Source organism: Mauremys reevesii, linkage group 10, assembly GCF_016161935.1.
Source record: "Mauremys reevesii isolate NIE-2019 linkage group 10, ASM1616193v1, whole genome shotgun sequence".
In the NCBI taxonomy this organism is placed as follows: domain Eukaryota; kingdom Metazoa; phylum Chordata; order Testudines; family Geoemydidae; genus Mauremys; species Mauremys reevesii.
In genome coordinates this window covers 68,395,709-68,413,251 of record NC_052632.1, presented here as the reverse complement: position 1 = coordinate 68,413,251, position 17,543 = coordinate 68,395,709, and the positions used below count along the sequence as shown (strand labels likewise).

Sequence of the window (17,543 nt, the reverse complement as noted above, 5' to 3'; positions counted from 1 at the left end):
TTAACTTCTCCTCTATGCTATGGCAGTAGACTCAGGCCTGGTCTATACTTACAATTTAGATTAATTTAGCTACATTGCTCAGGGGTGTGAAAAAATTCACACCCCGAGTGCCATAGTTAAGCTAACCTCGCCCACTGGTATAGATGTGGCTAGGTCAATGGAAGAGTTCTTCCATTGATCTCGCTACTACTGCTTGGGGAGGTGGATTACCTACAAATCAACAGAAAACCCCCTTCTGTCAATGTAGGATACATTACAGCATCACAGCTGCAGCAGTAGCACTCATAGTGTAGACACAGTCTAAGTGTTCAATTATTGAAAACAGTACAGTCACGCATACAACAATGGGGGGACTTCTGGTTTTGGCTGGTGTGTGTTGTGTCACACCCACCCACCCACGCTTTCATTTCACTACTTCATTCTCTGCACCTGACAAATTTTGCCCTTAACCTCTCTTTTTGCCCCCTGAAGAACTTTTTCTGTAAAGGCAGGACAGAGATATAGTATCATTCAAGGCTCCTGACAGTAATGATCCATGTTTCAAGAAGCTGAAGCTTCCACCTTGCTCCTGAAAACTCAGGTAAGAATGTGCTCTTGCTGAGATGTTGGACTAGTTAGGGTTCACGGTTCTTGAAGAAGAGAAAATATAAAGCTCCTTACCTTTTTTACATAAAATATAATAAAAAATGATATAATCTGCATGGCTGGCATTAAAGGTGCGAAGAAGATGCCAATCCTACAAGAAAAAAAAAATGTAGGGGAGAAAGAGTCCAAAAATGTATGAAAACTCAGTCTGTAACAATAAGTAAAACTTGTTATAGGTCAATTAACCTTTTAAATATTATACTTAAAATAAAGCAAAACATTTGCAATATTCTTTTAGAATCTGGAAAACAAATTTCCTTCCTTATTCTGTCGCTCATCAGACAGATTCCTTCCCAACTTGTTGCTAACACCATTTGATATTAGAAAAGCTTTGATAGTGATGCTACTTCAGTAGGGAAGTAAGACATAATATCAAAGACCCAGGATGCTCCTTCCTACAACCTCCTTCCACCCCCAAGTTTTCAGTTGTAGCCAGAAAGAAGACTACTTTGTGTAGGTCCTGCATAAAATCACTGTTATTAGTTTTACTTCAATTCTGCAGCAGTGGCGCTGGAACATTTTTAGTAGTGGGGGTGCTGAAAGCCAGCACCCTTACCCCTGCCTCCCCCCACTGCTGAGGCTTGGAGCAGGGCTGTGTGCCAAGGCCCCAGCTGGGGGCAGGCGTGGGGCCAGGAGTGGAGCCCCGGGCAGGGGCCAGCAGCGAGGACCCCACGTGCGGGGCCAAGAGCACAGCCCCAGCTGTGGGGACAGGGGTGGGGCCCCTGGAGTGGAGCCCTAGGAGCAGGGAGCCAGGTGCAGGGCCCTTGGCATAGGACCAGCAGCCGGGGAGCAGGGCCGGCATCCAGGGCCCCAGGAGAAGAGCCCCGGGTGCGGGGCTGGGAGGCGGGCCCTGGGAGCGAAGGCCTGGGAGCAGGGGGTGGGGCTGGGTGTGGGGCCCTGGGGGCTGGGCCAGTAGCCAGGGCCCCAAGAGCAGAGCCCTGGGTGCGGGGCCAGCAGCCAGGACCCAAGCCCCAGGTGAGGTGAGGGGTTGGGGAGCAGAGTGCGGGCGGAGGGCTGGGCCAGGACATATGCACAGGAAGCACCCCCAGGTTTTTGCTCAGAGTCAGCGGCTGGGGAGTGAGGCGCAGTGCCAGTGGCCCCGCATAAAACCTGGGGGTGCTGCAGCACCCCCTACACCTCTACTTCCCGCATTCTGCAGAGTAGGGAATGACAAAAAACAGGGGACGTGTGTGTCTTTAAGTTACAATTTTAACAAAAGGTAGATTAAAATGTCTTTCTATCAAGGTTTTTATACCATTCTTACCATTGTGGTAGCCAAGCACTTGTAAATGTGGTCACAGTTCAGGGCAAATGCATCTGTATTCCCTCTCCGTGGTTCACCAAGGGACCCGCTCTGGGCTCTGAGCTCCCAGCCGTCGCCTCTCTTGGGCAGAGACCCATGTCTCTCTCCCTCCTGACTGGCATTTATCCAGACTGCACAGTCCTTTGCCTACGCTGTATTATTCCTAGCAAGCCAGACTGCCTACCCAGGCCTCAGTCTGTGCTTTGCTTTCTTGCTGAAAGCTATGACCAGCGTATTGCCAGCAATTACAGGTTACCACACAGCTTTTTTTAAGCAAAACACACTTATTCTTAAGGTGAAAGCACTACAGAGAAAACATATTAAAAACAATAAAGGAGTCTACACACATGCTAATAAGCTTTACCCTCCACCCTCCCCAGAGAGGGATCATCCGCAACTCCAACAACGGCTCTGGTAAAAGTCAGACCTTCAAACCCCACAAAGGGTTTTCCTGTGGTTACAAGTTCACAGAGGCCTTAGCTCAGAACTAGCCGAGCCAAGAATAGGTCAGTCCTTCCTTTATACAGCTTGGGCCTTTGATCATGACTTTCTGGGAAGAGTAATCAGGAAACAGGATATAGCTTCAAAAGACTAGGTTACATACAATCCCAGCCCACAATAATAGATCAATCATTCATTTAATACAATGAACGCCAAGCTACTGAAACTTAATTCAATGAGGTCTCCCCGGGCAATTTCCTGCCATATTCTTATCTGTCGCAAACGTCGTCATCAGGCTGTTTTTTTATAGTGGCTCTGTAGGAATAAATACTAATATCTTACAGCAAGTATGAATGAAAGTCATCACTTACCAGGCCAAAGTCTGTGTGTAGATCAAGTCTAAAACATTTCGTGCAATATCAAATTCTGGCACTCCAAGTTTTTTGCAACATTTAGTTCCAATGATTCTGAAAATGACACAAAATCATTAACTATAGAACAGGAACAATCTTTAAAGGAAGCTCCTGCATATAAGTAACAATGACTAACTATATATGGATCTATATTAATGGTGTATTATGAAAAAGTGTGCACCGTTTGTCAGTTAGGCAGCAAATGGAAGAATAAGCACATATCTGTGTTTGACAAAATACTGATGTTCATGAATATGCTGCATGAATGACAGAAGCCAAAGAACTTTTTCATTTGAGCCAAGAGTTATGCTATATAGGATGAAGCAGCTAAAATTTAAATGTAAAAATACGTCTCTATCAGATAGTGGGTACACACTGAGCATTAATTTAAAATGTTGCTATCATATCAGTAAGAATGTAATCTAGAAATCGCACTCACCTTCGTACAAATTCTCCAAAGAAAGAACCAAGCAAGCAAAATATGAAGTCAATCACAATGAGACGGTAGATATCTTGGCCAACTAGGCTTTCCCAGCACTTTTAAGAGAGAAAAATAGAGGGTGTATTTAATTCAAATCTCTCTGTCTAGTGTATGAACTTCTGAACCTTGATCCAAAGCTCATAGAAAGAGAAACGGAACAACTTCAGGAGGCTCTGGCTCAGACCCTTGTTCACTCTAGTTTCCCTCCCCCTCAGACAGCCTCCCAAAACAACTGCAGTGAGGATATAGCTCAGAAATGTGCTCAGATCCAGTACAATGGAATTCATCATTATCTCTGTCTATACAGTGAGCTGTAGCTAGTTCTGACCTAAGCTGGATGAATAATGTCATACTATGACTTTTTTCCCCACAACAGTTGTTTCTCCAAAGATTCCTGGATCCAGCTGAAGAATGTCAAGGCCACAATTCCTTCCCTCTCTTAAGAGGCCACGTATAGCCCTCTGCACTGGGCAAATTTCATCCCAACAGTCTGCCACCTTTCACACACCTTTTCCTCCAATGATCACATATTTCCTGATGTTTAGACAAAATATCATGAAAGTGGTTTAAGGCTAATTCCTGACCCTGTGTTTTATGGCAAAGATTTGTACACACGAGTGAGCAGAACTTTACCTCTTTCTCTGATGTAGCCACGTCGTTAAGCCAGTAGTAGCAGAGGATTCCAATTATTGATATTTTCAGACAAACATTTCTACAAAGAAGAAGTAACTATATTGATTCCTATTAAACAAACACGGAGGGATGTGACATCAGTTGCACATCACTCCCTTCTCATGCATTTGATTCTGTGAAACATGTTGCAAGTGAGATGTGTGACATTCCATGTGGGAGAAAGGCAGCAGTATTTGCACATTGTCCTACACTAGTGATGTCAGTTTTAAAGTATAGTGCAGCTCCACTTGCCCAGCTTTAGAAGACACTCTCGGTGGAGCAGGGATGATCAGGGCTGCCCGGGGGGGGGGCAAGTGGGGCAATATGCCCCAGGCCCCGGGCCCCGCAGGGGCCCCCATGAGAGTTTTTGGGGCCCCTGGAGCGGGGTCCTTCACTCGCTCTGGGGGCCCTGGAAAACTCTCGCGGGGCCTGGGCCCCCGGAGCTTCTTCCACTCCGGGTCTTTGGGGGCAGTTTGGCAGCGGGGGTCCTTCCGCTCTGGGACCCGCCGCCAAAGTGCCCCCAAGACCCACAGCGCGGGGTCCTTCTGCCCCAGGACCCACCGCCGAAGTGCCGTGTCTTCGGAAGCAATTTGGCAGCGGGGGCCCCTCGCCGCCAAAGACCCCAGGCCCCCTGAATCCTCTGGGCGGCCCTGGGGATGATGGTACTTTGTATTGCTGTAACCAACCCTCCCTCCATTTTCCATCTTTCCCACACTGGGGTCTGCACCACAGGCTGAGCAAAGTCCAGTGTATCAGGATAGGTCTGAGAGGGAAACAATACACTTGCCTCCACTGAGGCTGTGGCACTGTAGTGAGCTCCAAGTACATAACAGGCAGCATTAGAGGTGGAGTCATGAGTCCTTTGAATGGAGTGACTGCCCTGATGCATAGCAGGCTGCTGCTTTCAGTACTTTTTCGTCATGGGACAGAAAAAGTGCGGCCAGCTTCAGGCAGCTCGTGCGGCTAACTAGGAGAGGATGGCACTGGATACCTGATAACAGTGGTGTAGAGCTGATGTCTGGGATACTGGAATTTCTCTATGAGTCCAAACAAGGCAAAGCAGAAGGGGATGAGGAGGTTGAGGAGACACACAACAATGGGCAGCACTAGTGTGGCAGCCTCGTTTTCCAGCTCACTTTTGTTACCTTCCAGGAGCTTAAAGGGAAAGAAAAATAAAGCGTAAGAGAGTCTCCCCTCAGAATGGTCTTTGTGGAACAGATTGTACCCCGCGCTGCCTGCATGCTCTTGGAGAGTCATGGCTCTGCATTTAACCTATGCTGTCACGCTTTCATATTCCCCGTCCTGCTAGGATGGACCTCTGCACCTATACAGGCAAGGCGATGGCACTCGCAGATCCGAGTGCAGTACTGGGGCCTGAGAGTGCATCAGAGATAGGTAAGGAGATACATTTTCTGTCTTTTCATTGTTTGTCTTTGTAGTACCTAGCAGACTAAAGCTACTGGAATCCAAACTAAGCAATTCTACCTGCTGCCTTCTAGGCCTTGATTATTTAAGCTAGTATTAAGTTATGGAAGGTTATATCAGCCTATTGGCAGAAGCAACACCTATGCTGCCTTATTGTCTTTCAAGCCTTAACCATGAACAGTCATTAGCACTCAAGAGTCCAGCATACCAATGTTGAAGCCTGTGTTTCCAGGGTAGCAGTTTACCAAACTTGGTCCTTACCTGTAGATTATTTCTTGAGAGGAAGTAAACACCAGCACAACAAGCAGCTGCTATTCCCAAGGAAGCCACCCAAACCAACAGATGAACAGCGATACGAGCAATTCTCTGCTTCAGAGAAAGGTTCAGTACCTCGAGGGTCACTTCAGACAGGGATTCCTGCAATCAAACACTTGCTAATTAGGCATAGGACAACAACATAACAACAACAACAACAACATCTAGCTCTTACCTAGTGCTATTGAGCAATAGATCTCAAAGAGATTTACAAAGGTTGTTGGTATCATTACCCACATTTTACAGATGGGGAAACTGAGGCATAGAGAGGGGCAGTGACTTGTCCAATATCTCCAACAGACTAGTGGCCAGCCCAGGAATAGAACCCAGGTGTGACACATGGCCAGAAAGGGTTAAGCAGCTCACAGGCTAATTGATGCAGATTCAACCTTTAGAGACATGTTAGAAAAGTATGTAAATGGTAATTAGGGCCACTCCATGTTAGATAGGCTAGAACTTTAAAATGCAAACTTGTATTGTTACGAATACTAATTGTATGCGTTTACTTATATCTTGTTAGATGTTAGCCATGTAAACAGACAGTTCCTGTCTGTTACTCTAGGTATTGATTCAGAGATCAAAAGGGAATATTAACATTTAGATAAATCTTGGGTGAAATAATGTCATTGTCTATATGTCTCTTTAAAGTTTGTGATAAACTGCTGAATGGATAAATTACTTTATGTTAATCCATGTAGTTAATTACCCATGATGTTTGGGAAGCAGGTGGTTACATCAAAAGCTTATTGTTCACCCAGGACTGTATGGTCAAGAGGCTGCTAGACATGGGTGGCTCCAGGCCCCAGCACACCAAGTGCGTGCTTGGGGCGGCAAGCTGCGGGGGGTGCTCTGCCGGTGCCATGAGGGCGGCAGGCAGGGTGCCCTCGGTGGCTTGCCTGCGGAGGGTCTGCTGGTCCCGCGACTTCAGTGGTCCTCCGAAGCCACGGGACCAGCAGACCCTCCGCAGGCAAACCACCGGAGGCAGCCTGCCTGCCGTGCTTGGGGCGGCAAAATCCCGAGAGCCGCCCCTGCTGCTAGAAAACTGTATAAAAGACTCTTGGGACCTGATCCTTTCATTTCAGATCTGCTTGATGCTTTATGCAGGGGAAGCTTAAGTCATAAAACTGAGCTCTCCAGTCCCACCTGGATCACCCGGAATATGAACATTGGACTATAACCTGTGAACTAAGTCTGAAAGAACTCTTTGCAACTACAAAGCTCACCATCTCTGTTATAAAACTGAACTTAGAATTGTACTCATGTCTGTATGTATACTGATCTTTTAACCAATATTCTCTCTCTTCCTTTTTTTAATAAATTTCAGTTTAGTTAATAAGAACTGGCTGTCAGCGTGTATTTGGGTAAAATCTGAAATCTTCATTAAGAAGATTTGGAGGTAATGTGTCAAATCCTTTAGGATTGGTAGAACTTTCTTATATGATGAATAAGATTTTCAGTAATCTTCATCATATCTGATCTGGGTGGAGGCCCAAGGCTGGGTTGTTATAAGGGAACTGTGCAACCAGTGAAGTATTGCAGAAGCTGTTTTACGTTGGCTTGGTAAATCTAAGCATTGAGATATCCACTGGCTTTGGGGATTGTCTGCCACATTCTTTGCAGTTTGCCCTAATTCAGTAACATCAGGGTGGCCCCCTAGTACTTCAGTCACACCGGTCTCCTAAATCCCAGGCCAGTGCTCTCTCCACACCTGTCTTAAGTGACCACTCAAGGGATAGAATACAGGTAATCTCTTAGGGCTGGTTTCCACTACGGGAAGATCGATGCTGCTGCAATGGATACAGCAGGGATCGATTTAGTGGGTCGAGTGAAGACCCGCTAGATCGACAGCAGAGCACTCTCCAGCCGACCCCGGTACTCCATCTCTCTGAGAAGAGAAAGGGAATTCAACTGGAGAGCGTCTCCCATCGATGCAGCGCAGTGAAGACACCGAGGTAAGTCGATCTAAGCTACGTCGAATCCAGCTACATTATTCACATAGCGGGAGTAGCGTAACTTAGGTCGACTTACCCCGGTAGTGAAGACAAGCCCTTAGTGCAGGCAGCACAATTGTACTCACTATGTTTGGGGCACACTCTTGTACAAGTTTCATCATACTTCATAGTTAGGGCTACAGCTCCCAACGGTGCCTTTCTACCTAACTGATCCAATACCAAGAAAACCAAACCCACAATGATAAAAAATGCCAAAAATAAAGGAAAAAACATGAGCTGGGGCAAGTCACCATTCGTTCATGTGCACAGCCATATAGGATATGCCACAATGAGGGACAGAAGCATGTTATATGGAAACAATCTCAGTTAAATCAGCAGTATGCTAGATAATGCCAGGCAAAGAGCAGTGTGTTCCCCCCCATCTTCTAGCTAAAGGCCACCGTTTGGCTGCAGGGCTGAAAAAAAAAAAATAGAGCTGGGCAAATATCCATGCCAGAGTTGTAGAGATTCAATTGCCAGGACAAAAAAAGAAGTAGCTAGAAAAAAAATTCCTTTAGAAATATGTTGCTAAGTCAATGGCAGGTAAGTAAATGGCTTATAACAGAAAACCTTCACATAACCAACTGGTGGGGCAGGAAGAAGTCGGATCTCTGAAGTATCCGATGGCACTTTCTTGAGCAAGTCATACATTCAAACCGAGAGTTCGATCTGCTCACACGGGGAGAGGATTTCTTTCCGACCCATTAATTCTGTACCTTTATTTGCGTACTGAGATTGCTTTGCTTCAGTTTCACAGCTTTCTCATTGGTTATATTGAAGTCCCAGATGCAGAGAAGCTTGGCAGCACTTCCAGAGTAAGTCTGAGGATTGATGAAGTTCTTACGGAAGGACTTTGCCATGCTGCAGTAGAAGTTACATGCAGGAGATCAGTATTAGGGAAATGCAGGGAGTCTTTGAGAGGAAAGACCCAAACAGGGTGGGGGAACAGAAATCAGTCTTGCAAACTACAGAAATCTACCTTCCTTGATTTGTGAATGTAGAGTTCAGTTACAATCACTCCCCTTTCCCTTTATGGTCAGGTCTCCTTACATACCCTGCTACTTCCTGCCTTCTTTTCCCCTATTCCATGTCAGCAATGGCTGCGTCTGAAGGGCCATTTAAATGCAGCAAATCACTCGTGGAAGTTATGGACAGTAGCATTCATCATAACAGGGGATTACACTCAGCTGACTGAGCCAGAATTCTTCTGGGGGCCATTGGTGGTTCTGCAGTGATTCTGCACCCTGTCTGGTGGGTCTGGCAGCACTTTGGACACTACGTAGCCCTAAACTGGGGAAATTTGATGCCAGTGTCTTTAATTGCACCAGATTCTATTACTACTAGCAGGAACTAGAAACAGGAATTTGTCAATAGCAGCACGTCCAAATTAGTGGCCAAGGATATTATTACTACTGCTAGTAGACTCTCTTAAAATGTGAATAGCATTTTTGTCTTCATACAAATATATCCATTTTAAAGTGAAGGAGGAATATATAGTTATTGTACCTGTACACCAAGCTAAAGAAGCAGATGATGAAATAAATCCCAATAGTGAAAATATAGGCCAGCTGCATGTTATAGGAAGAATTGTTCTCAGTTTTTGTGATTGTAGAGTTGGTGTAAAAACCGTAGTAGAGCACTGTTTGTTTAAAATAACCCTAAAATGATATGGAAATTGGGTTAGCACTCAAAAGACATGCTGTTGATTGAATAAAGTGGAGTACTCAAGGATCTGATCCTGCAAAACTTGATTGACAGGAATAGACCCATTCACCCCAATGAGATCACTCTTGCTAGTAAGGTTTTTGCAGGATTAGGCCCTCCTTCCCCCCCCCCCCAACTACTGATCACAATTTTACAGGTGCCAAGTGCTTGTTGGGGCCAATGAAGCACCCCTCCTTTTCCTAGAAATCAATGTGAGGAGCTGCAGGCGCACAACACCTTGAAGGAGCGGACCTTAGTTGGAATTATTGCAACTGGCATTAGATCAAAGGTTATTTGGCCACTTTTCCGAGGAAGCAGTCGGTAAATACTTTAATCCCTTATTGCTATACTTTTACTTTGCATCCAGAAACTTAGGAGCACAACAGTTTTACAACTGAAGACTGAGAACTGTTAACTGAAATGCACAAATGCAACATTGCAAGAGAATTCCATCAGGAATGTTCATATTTACCCTTCTTAAAAAAACAACATGGCATCCTCACATTGAGAAGGTCTTAGCTACCAGTCTGGGTTATTATTTCACTAGATAGACCCCCCGCCCCCATAAGCGTACAGTGGAAATGATGCAACTTTCTTGTAAAGGTCAGGCGTGGAAAAAACTAACCTCCCCAAAAATGGAACAGCTCCTCCTCTCTACAAAACAAACAGTAGCTTAGTGTCAGTAAAATTAGCACAGTATGGGATACTGGGATGTTTTCCTTTAGGTTTTTCTTCCCCAAAAAAATACTTAGGTATTTAGGCCCTGATGGTGTAGAGATCTCAGCACAGATTTAAAAGTCCATTCGAGTAATGCCCTGCTGACTTCAACACGTCTCTATGCAAAGATTTGCCCAGCTCCTTGCAAAAATCAAGAATTCAGTGCTTATGAAATGTGCCAGGTTCACAGCATTAGAAACTGAAATCCTTTAACATATCTGCAGAGGAAGGATAGCATGGGAAGATTCACTGCTGATAGTGTCTTAGGATAATACAGAAGGGGTTAAAGGATAATGCAGTCTCCATGCCTATTCAATCGCTCACTGAGAGGCTGTCAAAAAGGCACCAAGCAGTTTTTGAATAGGACACAAATGCTCTAGGAATTAGAGTGAGATCAATTAATATCATACAGGCTACTGGGCAGCTTATGGAACTATAAGCCAAACTAAAATTTCTACAGTGACCAGAAGAAAATAAGAGCACTGTTAAAACTTCCACCACTCCACCCAGCTGTTACTAGAAAATACTTGTGGCTGTTTTTTTACATTAGGATGATTTTATAAAATGTATCTCTTGTATACAGTACTAGTTTGGGCCCTCCTCTACATACTTACAGCCCCGGTGAGAAGCTCCAGACCGGTGAACGAAAGGTTATTTGGTCCTGATGCAATAAGCTGTGGGATTGTTATGAAGCTGAAGTTTACAAGGAATGAGAAGATGTTGAAAGTCAGTAACCACTTCAGAAAAACAAAATAGGAAAGAACACTGGTTCCAAACTTGCCACCGATGACTTTCAGAGTCTTTTGCCATAGTTGCAATAAGTGCAAATATTCCGAGAGGCCATTTTTAAATCGCTGATAGGACTAATATTAGAAGGAGATAGAAATATGATCATTAACAGGCAATCTGATACTGCATGTGTTACATAGTATTCAAATTAAAGTCACACAAGACAATCCCACATTTCTCATATTTGCGTTTTTAAATTAGGAACATTTTCCCTCCTTCACTTTCTTCTCCTTTGTAGGATGCCTTTCCTTGCCTTGAGCTCTTAAATGCTACCACAATCCAACTTAATAAATAAATAAAATAAGAGTGCCCTGGTTCTTTGGCCTATTGGCAAGTAAAGGTAACACAAGGGAATATGCTATGCAATTCTGGAGTTAGCAACGAGATCTTAGTTTAAAAGAGTTTAACCCAACTTGTGTGAACAAGGCAGGTTACACTTACCAAGGCTGTTTTGTACAGACACTGTGTACAACAGTTAATCTGAGTACTGGAGCTCCCAGATTTTTTGGTTTTCTCCATGAGAATTTTATTCCTGTGGAACAGCATGGAGGAGGGTGATTAAAACAATGAAAAACATCTCATTTAACATACCACATTGTGTTTAACAGACTCCTGCAAACATAAATGTTATGCACGTGCTCAGGAGCACTGCTGGGCAGGATATGGCCAGCGTATACTTTTGAGAGTTTGAAAATTTTTACCATCCTAAATCTGGACAAGAGGTCAACATCACAAAAAGTTTAGCTAGCTGAAAAAGCCCCCCCCCAAATAATAAACAAATAATTTTTAGTGTGGGTCAATCAAAACATTTTATTTTAATTTCAAGATTTTTAAAACCAATGCTTTTAGTCTAATTAGTTTCACATTTCAAAACAGAAAGTTGTTTCAAACCAGAGCAAAAAATCAGAATTTTTCATTAAAATGGTCAGAAAAAATCATTTTGACATTTAAAAAAAAAACTTTTAAAAAAAAATTTCAGGTTGGAAAATTCATCTAGAAATCAACCTGGTTTTGAAAAAACAGTTTTTAGTTTTGACAAAGCAGCATTTTTCAGAAAAAAAAGATAATCAAAAAATTCCCAGCCAACTCTACTCAGTAGCAGCCAAAAAGTTACTAAAATGTGGACTTTAGGGAGAGCACTTTGCTGTTTGTCTCTCTGTTCACTGGCAATCTGCCTCAGGACAGACAAGTCTGGTGCCACTCTAGCCTCCTTGCATCTAACACCTGCTTATTGTTGGTGATGGGCTTTGGATATCCTCTAAAATGGCTCTGATAGTGATAAATCAGCCATTACTTTGAACCTCTTTTGCTTGGCCTCTTCTCCACTCTTATTGCTGAAAACTCTTTTGAAACTCTTAAACATCACAATCCACATTTCGTATGACATTTCTTATATAAGCAGAACAGGATATTGCTGTCAAGGAGAGGAAACATTGCTCCCATCCAACAAAAATGCACATCCTGCCATCCTTACTGAATGCTGATTTGCCTTGTAAGATGCTACTTTAAAACAAGTTATTAATATAAGTTATTTTCCAGTTGTTTTGTTCCATAATTGACAGAGAATCTAGTGAGGAAATATGCAGACGCCTGCATTTGTTAAGCAGATGCCAGAAACAGTATGTGTATTCACATTAGTACTAAGCTGTAATAAACATTCTGCTTTTACCTGATGTCTCTCTTTTCTTTCATGGTCTTTGGTGTCTTCTGGATTGCTTTCACTCTCTCTCTGCTGGACATGCTTGCAAGATTTTTGATCAACTTTTCTTCTGTAGGTAGAATGTACAAAAAAAAATTATATCCATCCAGAACTTTGTATAATAACATCTTAACTTTCATACAAAGAATGAGAGGAGGGAGACTGGAAATAAGACATCCAATATGCTACCAAGACTCAGCTAAACTATGGGAAATTGAGAGCTAGTGATAGCTAGCAGTGGTATTGCACTAAATATTCTTCATTTTCTGGAATGAATGTTTCTGTAATACAGATACATTGGGAGAATACGGTTTTTAATGCTTTAAAAATCATTCATATCCAGTGATGGGTTACTGTTAGTACAATGGGCTGCAATACAAAATAAGCAAAAACATTGACTCAAGCTTTCCAAAAAGGTTCTTACTCGCTGTTTTTTCTAGTGGGGTTTTGGTTTCTATATTTTCATAAAAAACAGACAGTGAACTGAAAATTAATTCTGTTTAAAAAAGATTTTTAGTTAGTAGTAGTGTGTAAATTTAGTGCTAATGGAAACAAATTGTACTTTTGCTGAAAAGCTTTTTAGATATGGTGCTCTGATCTGTTATTTTGAGGCTTATTATGCGTTTTAATAATTGTCAGTTTAAGAGAGTCACTTGAATGTGAATCTAAAAATGTAAAATAGCATCAGCTAGGGGCAGGGGGAGCTCTAGGTATTTTGCCGCCCCGAGCACGGCAGGCAGGCTGCCTTCGGCGTCTTGCCTGCAGGAGGTCCCCGGTCCCGTGGATTCGGCGGCACACCTGCGGGCGGTCCGCCGAAGTCGCGGGACCAGCGGACCCTCCGCAGGCATGCCGCCGAAGGCAACCTGCCTGCCGCCCTCGCGGCAACCGGCAGAGCGCCCCCCGTGGCTTGCCACCCCAGGCACGTGCTTGGCGTGTTGGTGCCTGGAGCCGCCCCTGGCTAGAGGCATAAAAGCCATGTCTACACTAGGAAAAATGGTGTAGTTTAAAAACATGTCAGGTAGCATGTTCATTAACACATTAAAATTCTAGTGTAAATTAAACAGTTATCATTTTAACCCATGTTAGCCAGGCACAATAAAACCTTGTGGGGAGCTTAAGGTTTACCACAACCAGTTAACATGTGTTAGAACTACAACTTGCCTTATCTAGATAGGATTTTAGCACAATTAATGAACATGTTAGCTAACATGTCAGATATACATCTTATTTCCTAGTGAAGACAAGGCCAAATATTGCAAAACACAACCATGTCAGGCTTTTACACTCAACTCTTGCTAATGTATTTAGCAAGCCCAATCCTCAGCACTCCTACTGCTTCACAGCTGGGTTTCTCTAGTGTAGAGAATGCCATTTGTGGCAAGTTGTTTCAAGTTCTCTTGTGGTTCTATATTGGCTATCGAGGCCTTCCACATTTTTCTGGGATAAGAATATATGTAAATCCCCCACCATTTCTCTAAGTACCTTACCTTCTTTATATTTGTCTTTGTCATATGTTTCTGCATTTGAGTCTAGTCTGAGAAGGCTGGAAGGCATCCTGTAGACCAGGTCAGCTTGTCTTCTGTTGTATCTCTGACTGAAGCTACCTGAACAAGACACACTTTTTAGTGAACTAAGAAATGTAATGCCAATTTGCTTAGCCAGTCCTGTTCATTACGCATTCACTTTCCACGTAGTCCGGCTAAGTAAAGAATACCCATCCACCCACACATGATGTGTAATTTTTCAGACTTGAAAACCGAACTTTAAAAGGCCAGACTGGGATACATACAGGATAAACCCTACTACACAAGTACTCGCACTGACTTCAGTGAGATTATTGCTGGAATAATACTATTCAGCATAAGAAAGGGTATCTGAATCTGGCCCTAAAAGAGAGGCTCCTATTTTCTTATCAAAGTTCAACACATCTTCTTACCCCTATCCCAATATGCAAAAACACTGACATTTCTATGCTCACTGGATGCTTATACCTTCCTCTATTGAAGCTGAAGAGCGAGAAAAGTTTACAAACACCATGTTCTGGTCGCTCGCAGCCACTTGGGAAGAAGATGCAGGCTGCTCAGAGCTGCATTCTCCTTCTGCATTTAGGCTTTCTGGGGTTAGAAGACCAGGAAAGTCTAAAGTGTCTGCTAACAAATGCTCCCTTTGTGGGTCTTCAGCAATTTCTCCCTTCAGATTTGAATAAACCATGGGGATAGTAGCCTTTGTACTCAGAGCCAGTTTTCTTTGTATCCATTTAAAAGGATGAGACAAAGGAAAATTTGTTTGTCTTTTTTCTGAGGTACGCCCTGGACTCTCAATGTCTGGATGTTTCTCCTTCAGTTGATTGCTCTGGGTATCCATTTCCAAAGCATAAAAAGTCTTAAGGAGAAATTTATTACGTTTCTCTCCATCTCTCTATATTCTATAATGTGGAATTTTGAAACAGGTCATTTCCATGAAGAAATATAATTGTTACTTTCCAGTAAGACTCCAATTTCCCCCTCAAATCAGATGTTAACCAGATTCATTTACGTGTTCCTAAAAGGTTAAAGTTGGTTAAGGATAGCTAAGAGAGGTGTTTTTCCAGCGTATCTAGGCAACAACTCTAGAAGAGAATTCTTCATTATAGGAATTCTAGAAGCAGCAAACAGTTACCAAATATGTCACAGTGAAAAGGATTACGGGATGCTGAAACCCGATGGATCTACAATATAGTCTGTTATGCAGGGCACAGACAATAAATTGTCACTAATACCATCATTTTAAGACCTCTGTGTTCCAGTATCTAGTCAAAGATTCAACCCTAAACCACACTATTCCAGTCCCAAAGGACATATCGGTTGATTGCATGGGTGGTAGGTGAACGCATCCATGGGGGAGGCTAGCCCCTCACCCCACCCACTTTGCCTAAGGCCCCACCCCTTTAGGTACTACTAAGCACTATCCTTCACACGCGATGGGCCAAATTCTATGCTGATGTAAATCTACTGACGTCAGTGGAAACACAGTAGCAAAGAATTTGTCCCACAACCCCCTGAATAACTTCACAAGTAATTTACAAGGGTACAGCTGCTTATAAGGAATTCATGTTCAAATAGGTGACTGTTTCATGCCATATGCTTCATTTACAGCTTGGGGAGTGAGGGGAGGGAACAGTTTGCATGTCCCACACATACATTTTTGAGAGTTCAAAAGTTGAAATCTCAAAAATATTCACAAACCAAAACAAAAAAAAATCAAAAAAAATTTTGTTTCAATTTCAGCCCTTCCCCATCCCATCTGAAATTAAACTAAAAGGTTTTAAAAGTGAAAAGTCACTGATTTGGAAAGTCTGATATTTTTGTTTTTAAAATGTCAAGACATTTTGACATTTTCCCCCCTACAACTTTTTTTTCAAGTTGGGAGATTCCTCAAATCAAAACCTGTTTCATAAGCAGTCTCAGTTTAGATAAACTGGCATTTTTTGATAAAGAAACAATTCATCAAAAAATTCCCAACCACCTCTACTTTCATTGCAGTGAGATGGTGGTCCAATCAGGAGGTTCCGGGAAGCTCTGGTACAATGAAGTAGTGTTGTCAAGAAATATTTTGATATTTAATGGTGACTAGGATTCAGTGAGGACTCCTGGACAATCAGCCACCTGAACTAAATAAAGAACCTTCCACATTCATTAGTATGAAATATCTTATCAAGGGATAAAGTTTGGTTAGTTTAAGCCTAAGAAAGCTGTCAACCTCCTTTGGAGATTAAAGTTTCAATGTTCTGATTGGCCATTCCATCTTTGCACCTTAAGCCTTACCTCCATCAGACATATCAGAAGCTCTGCGTACGTAAGGACCATCCCCGGCATGAAAGGTGGAGGGAGATGTGTATGGTAATTCTGGCTCATACGCAAATGCAGGATTAGCTGTTACAGGGAAAAACAGAAGCATTAAGCCACAAAGAAATGTTTAAAACTGTTCACGGAAGATTGGGTTTGTTGATATAGTAATAAACTCAGTGCTACTGTGTATAGCACGATAGAGCCTCGAATTATTCTCGTCCCTCGTTCTAATACTGTACACCGATTTAAAATCAATTATTATATTGTATAGTATAGTTACACCATGCCGTAGACTACTGAAAGGCAAACTTAGTGATGCTAGCTGCCTACATTTTCAAGAGTGGCTAGTGATTGTGGGAGTCTCAATTTTTGGAGTCTCAACATAAGACATCATTAAGGTACCTGATTTTCAGAAAGTGCTCCAAAAAAACAAAAACAAAAAAACAGGCCTCATTAAGGCATCTCAAGTTGGGCACCCAGAAAAGAAAGCACCCAAAACCCACTAATCTCTTTTTAAAATGTAGGTAACTAATGTTAACGTTCTGTTTTTCCCCCCTCCCAAGTACAACATAAGAAAGAATAAAACTCTGGAGTGACAGGATGGAAATAATCCTTGCTAAAATGTTCTTTTTAAAAAAAAAAACTAAGGGTTTTCCTCCCTCTCATTTTGCCCACAAAGATGTTACATTTTAGTTTCCTAAGAGGGACACTTCTATAAAACACACTCTGGCCTGATCCTGCCTTGAATGTACAGCTCCTTTAGAAATCAAGCTGAGCAGGTATTTGGATCAACCTCAGGAACCGACCTCCAAAATACTGTCTATTACATATAGGATTTTGGTATGTGGAATTACATACTATGTGGATTTCCATATGGATTTGTGTTGGGCCTCGATGCGCTGTGGCTGTATCGGAAGCCAGGCTGCATTGAGGCCATTGGATAATCCTGGTTTCTTTGTCCTCTTCCACCTTCATAGGAATCGTACAACGAGTCATCATCCAGGGAGGAATCATGAAGGTTTTGGAGAAAGGATGAATTCCTTTCTCTGCTGCGTGAGCAAACAAACAAAAAGGAGGGACTACCAGTGACCAAAAAGGTAAGATATATCTATTTACCTTTG

General features: G+C 42.8%; 1 protein-coding gene across 15 annotated transcripts in view; it reads right to left on the bottom strand.

The window, feature by feature from the left end:
* TMC5 (transmembrane channel like 5) overlaps nucleotides 1–17,543 on the bottom strand; it is a 52,552-nt gene that overhangs the window by 13,214 nt on the left and 21,795 nt on the right. For 11 of the 15 annotated variants that reach the window (XM_039490507.1, XM_039490510.1, XM_039490506.1 and 8 more), the window contains 14 exons: nucleotides 17,281–17,471; nucleotides 16,399–16,506; nucleotides 14,083–14,199; nucleotides 12,566–12,665; nucleotides 11,338–11,428; nucleotides 10,722–10,970; nucleotides 9,193–9,344; nucleotides 8,403–8,547; nucleotides 5,642–5,797; nucleotides 4,947–5,110; nucleotides 3,917–3,995; nucleotides 3,242–3,339; nucleotides 2,761–2,856; nucleotides 661–736 (listed from right to left, as the gene is read on the bottom strand). In XM_039490507.1, the coding sequence (XP_039346441.1) occupies nucleotides 661–736; nucleotides 2,761–2,856; nucleotides 3,242–3,339; nucleotides 3,917–3,995; nucleotides 4,947–5,110; nucleotides 5,642–5,797; nucleotides 8,403–8,547; nucleotides 9,193–9,344; nucleotides 10,722–10,970; nucleotides 11,338–11,428; nucleotides 12,566–12,665; nucleotides 14,083–14,199; nucleotides 16,399–16,506; nucleotides 17,281–17,471 (1,822 nt within the window). The other 4 variants (XM_039490521.1, XM_039490519.1, XM_039490517.1 and 1 more) reach the window with 4 other exon arrangements.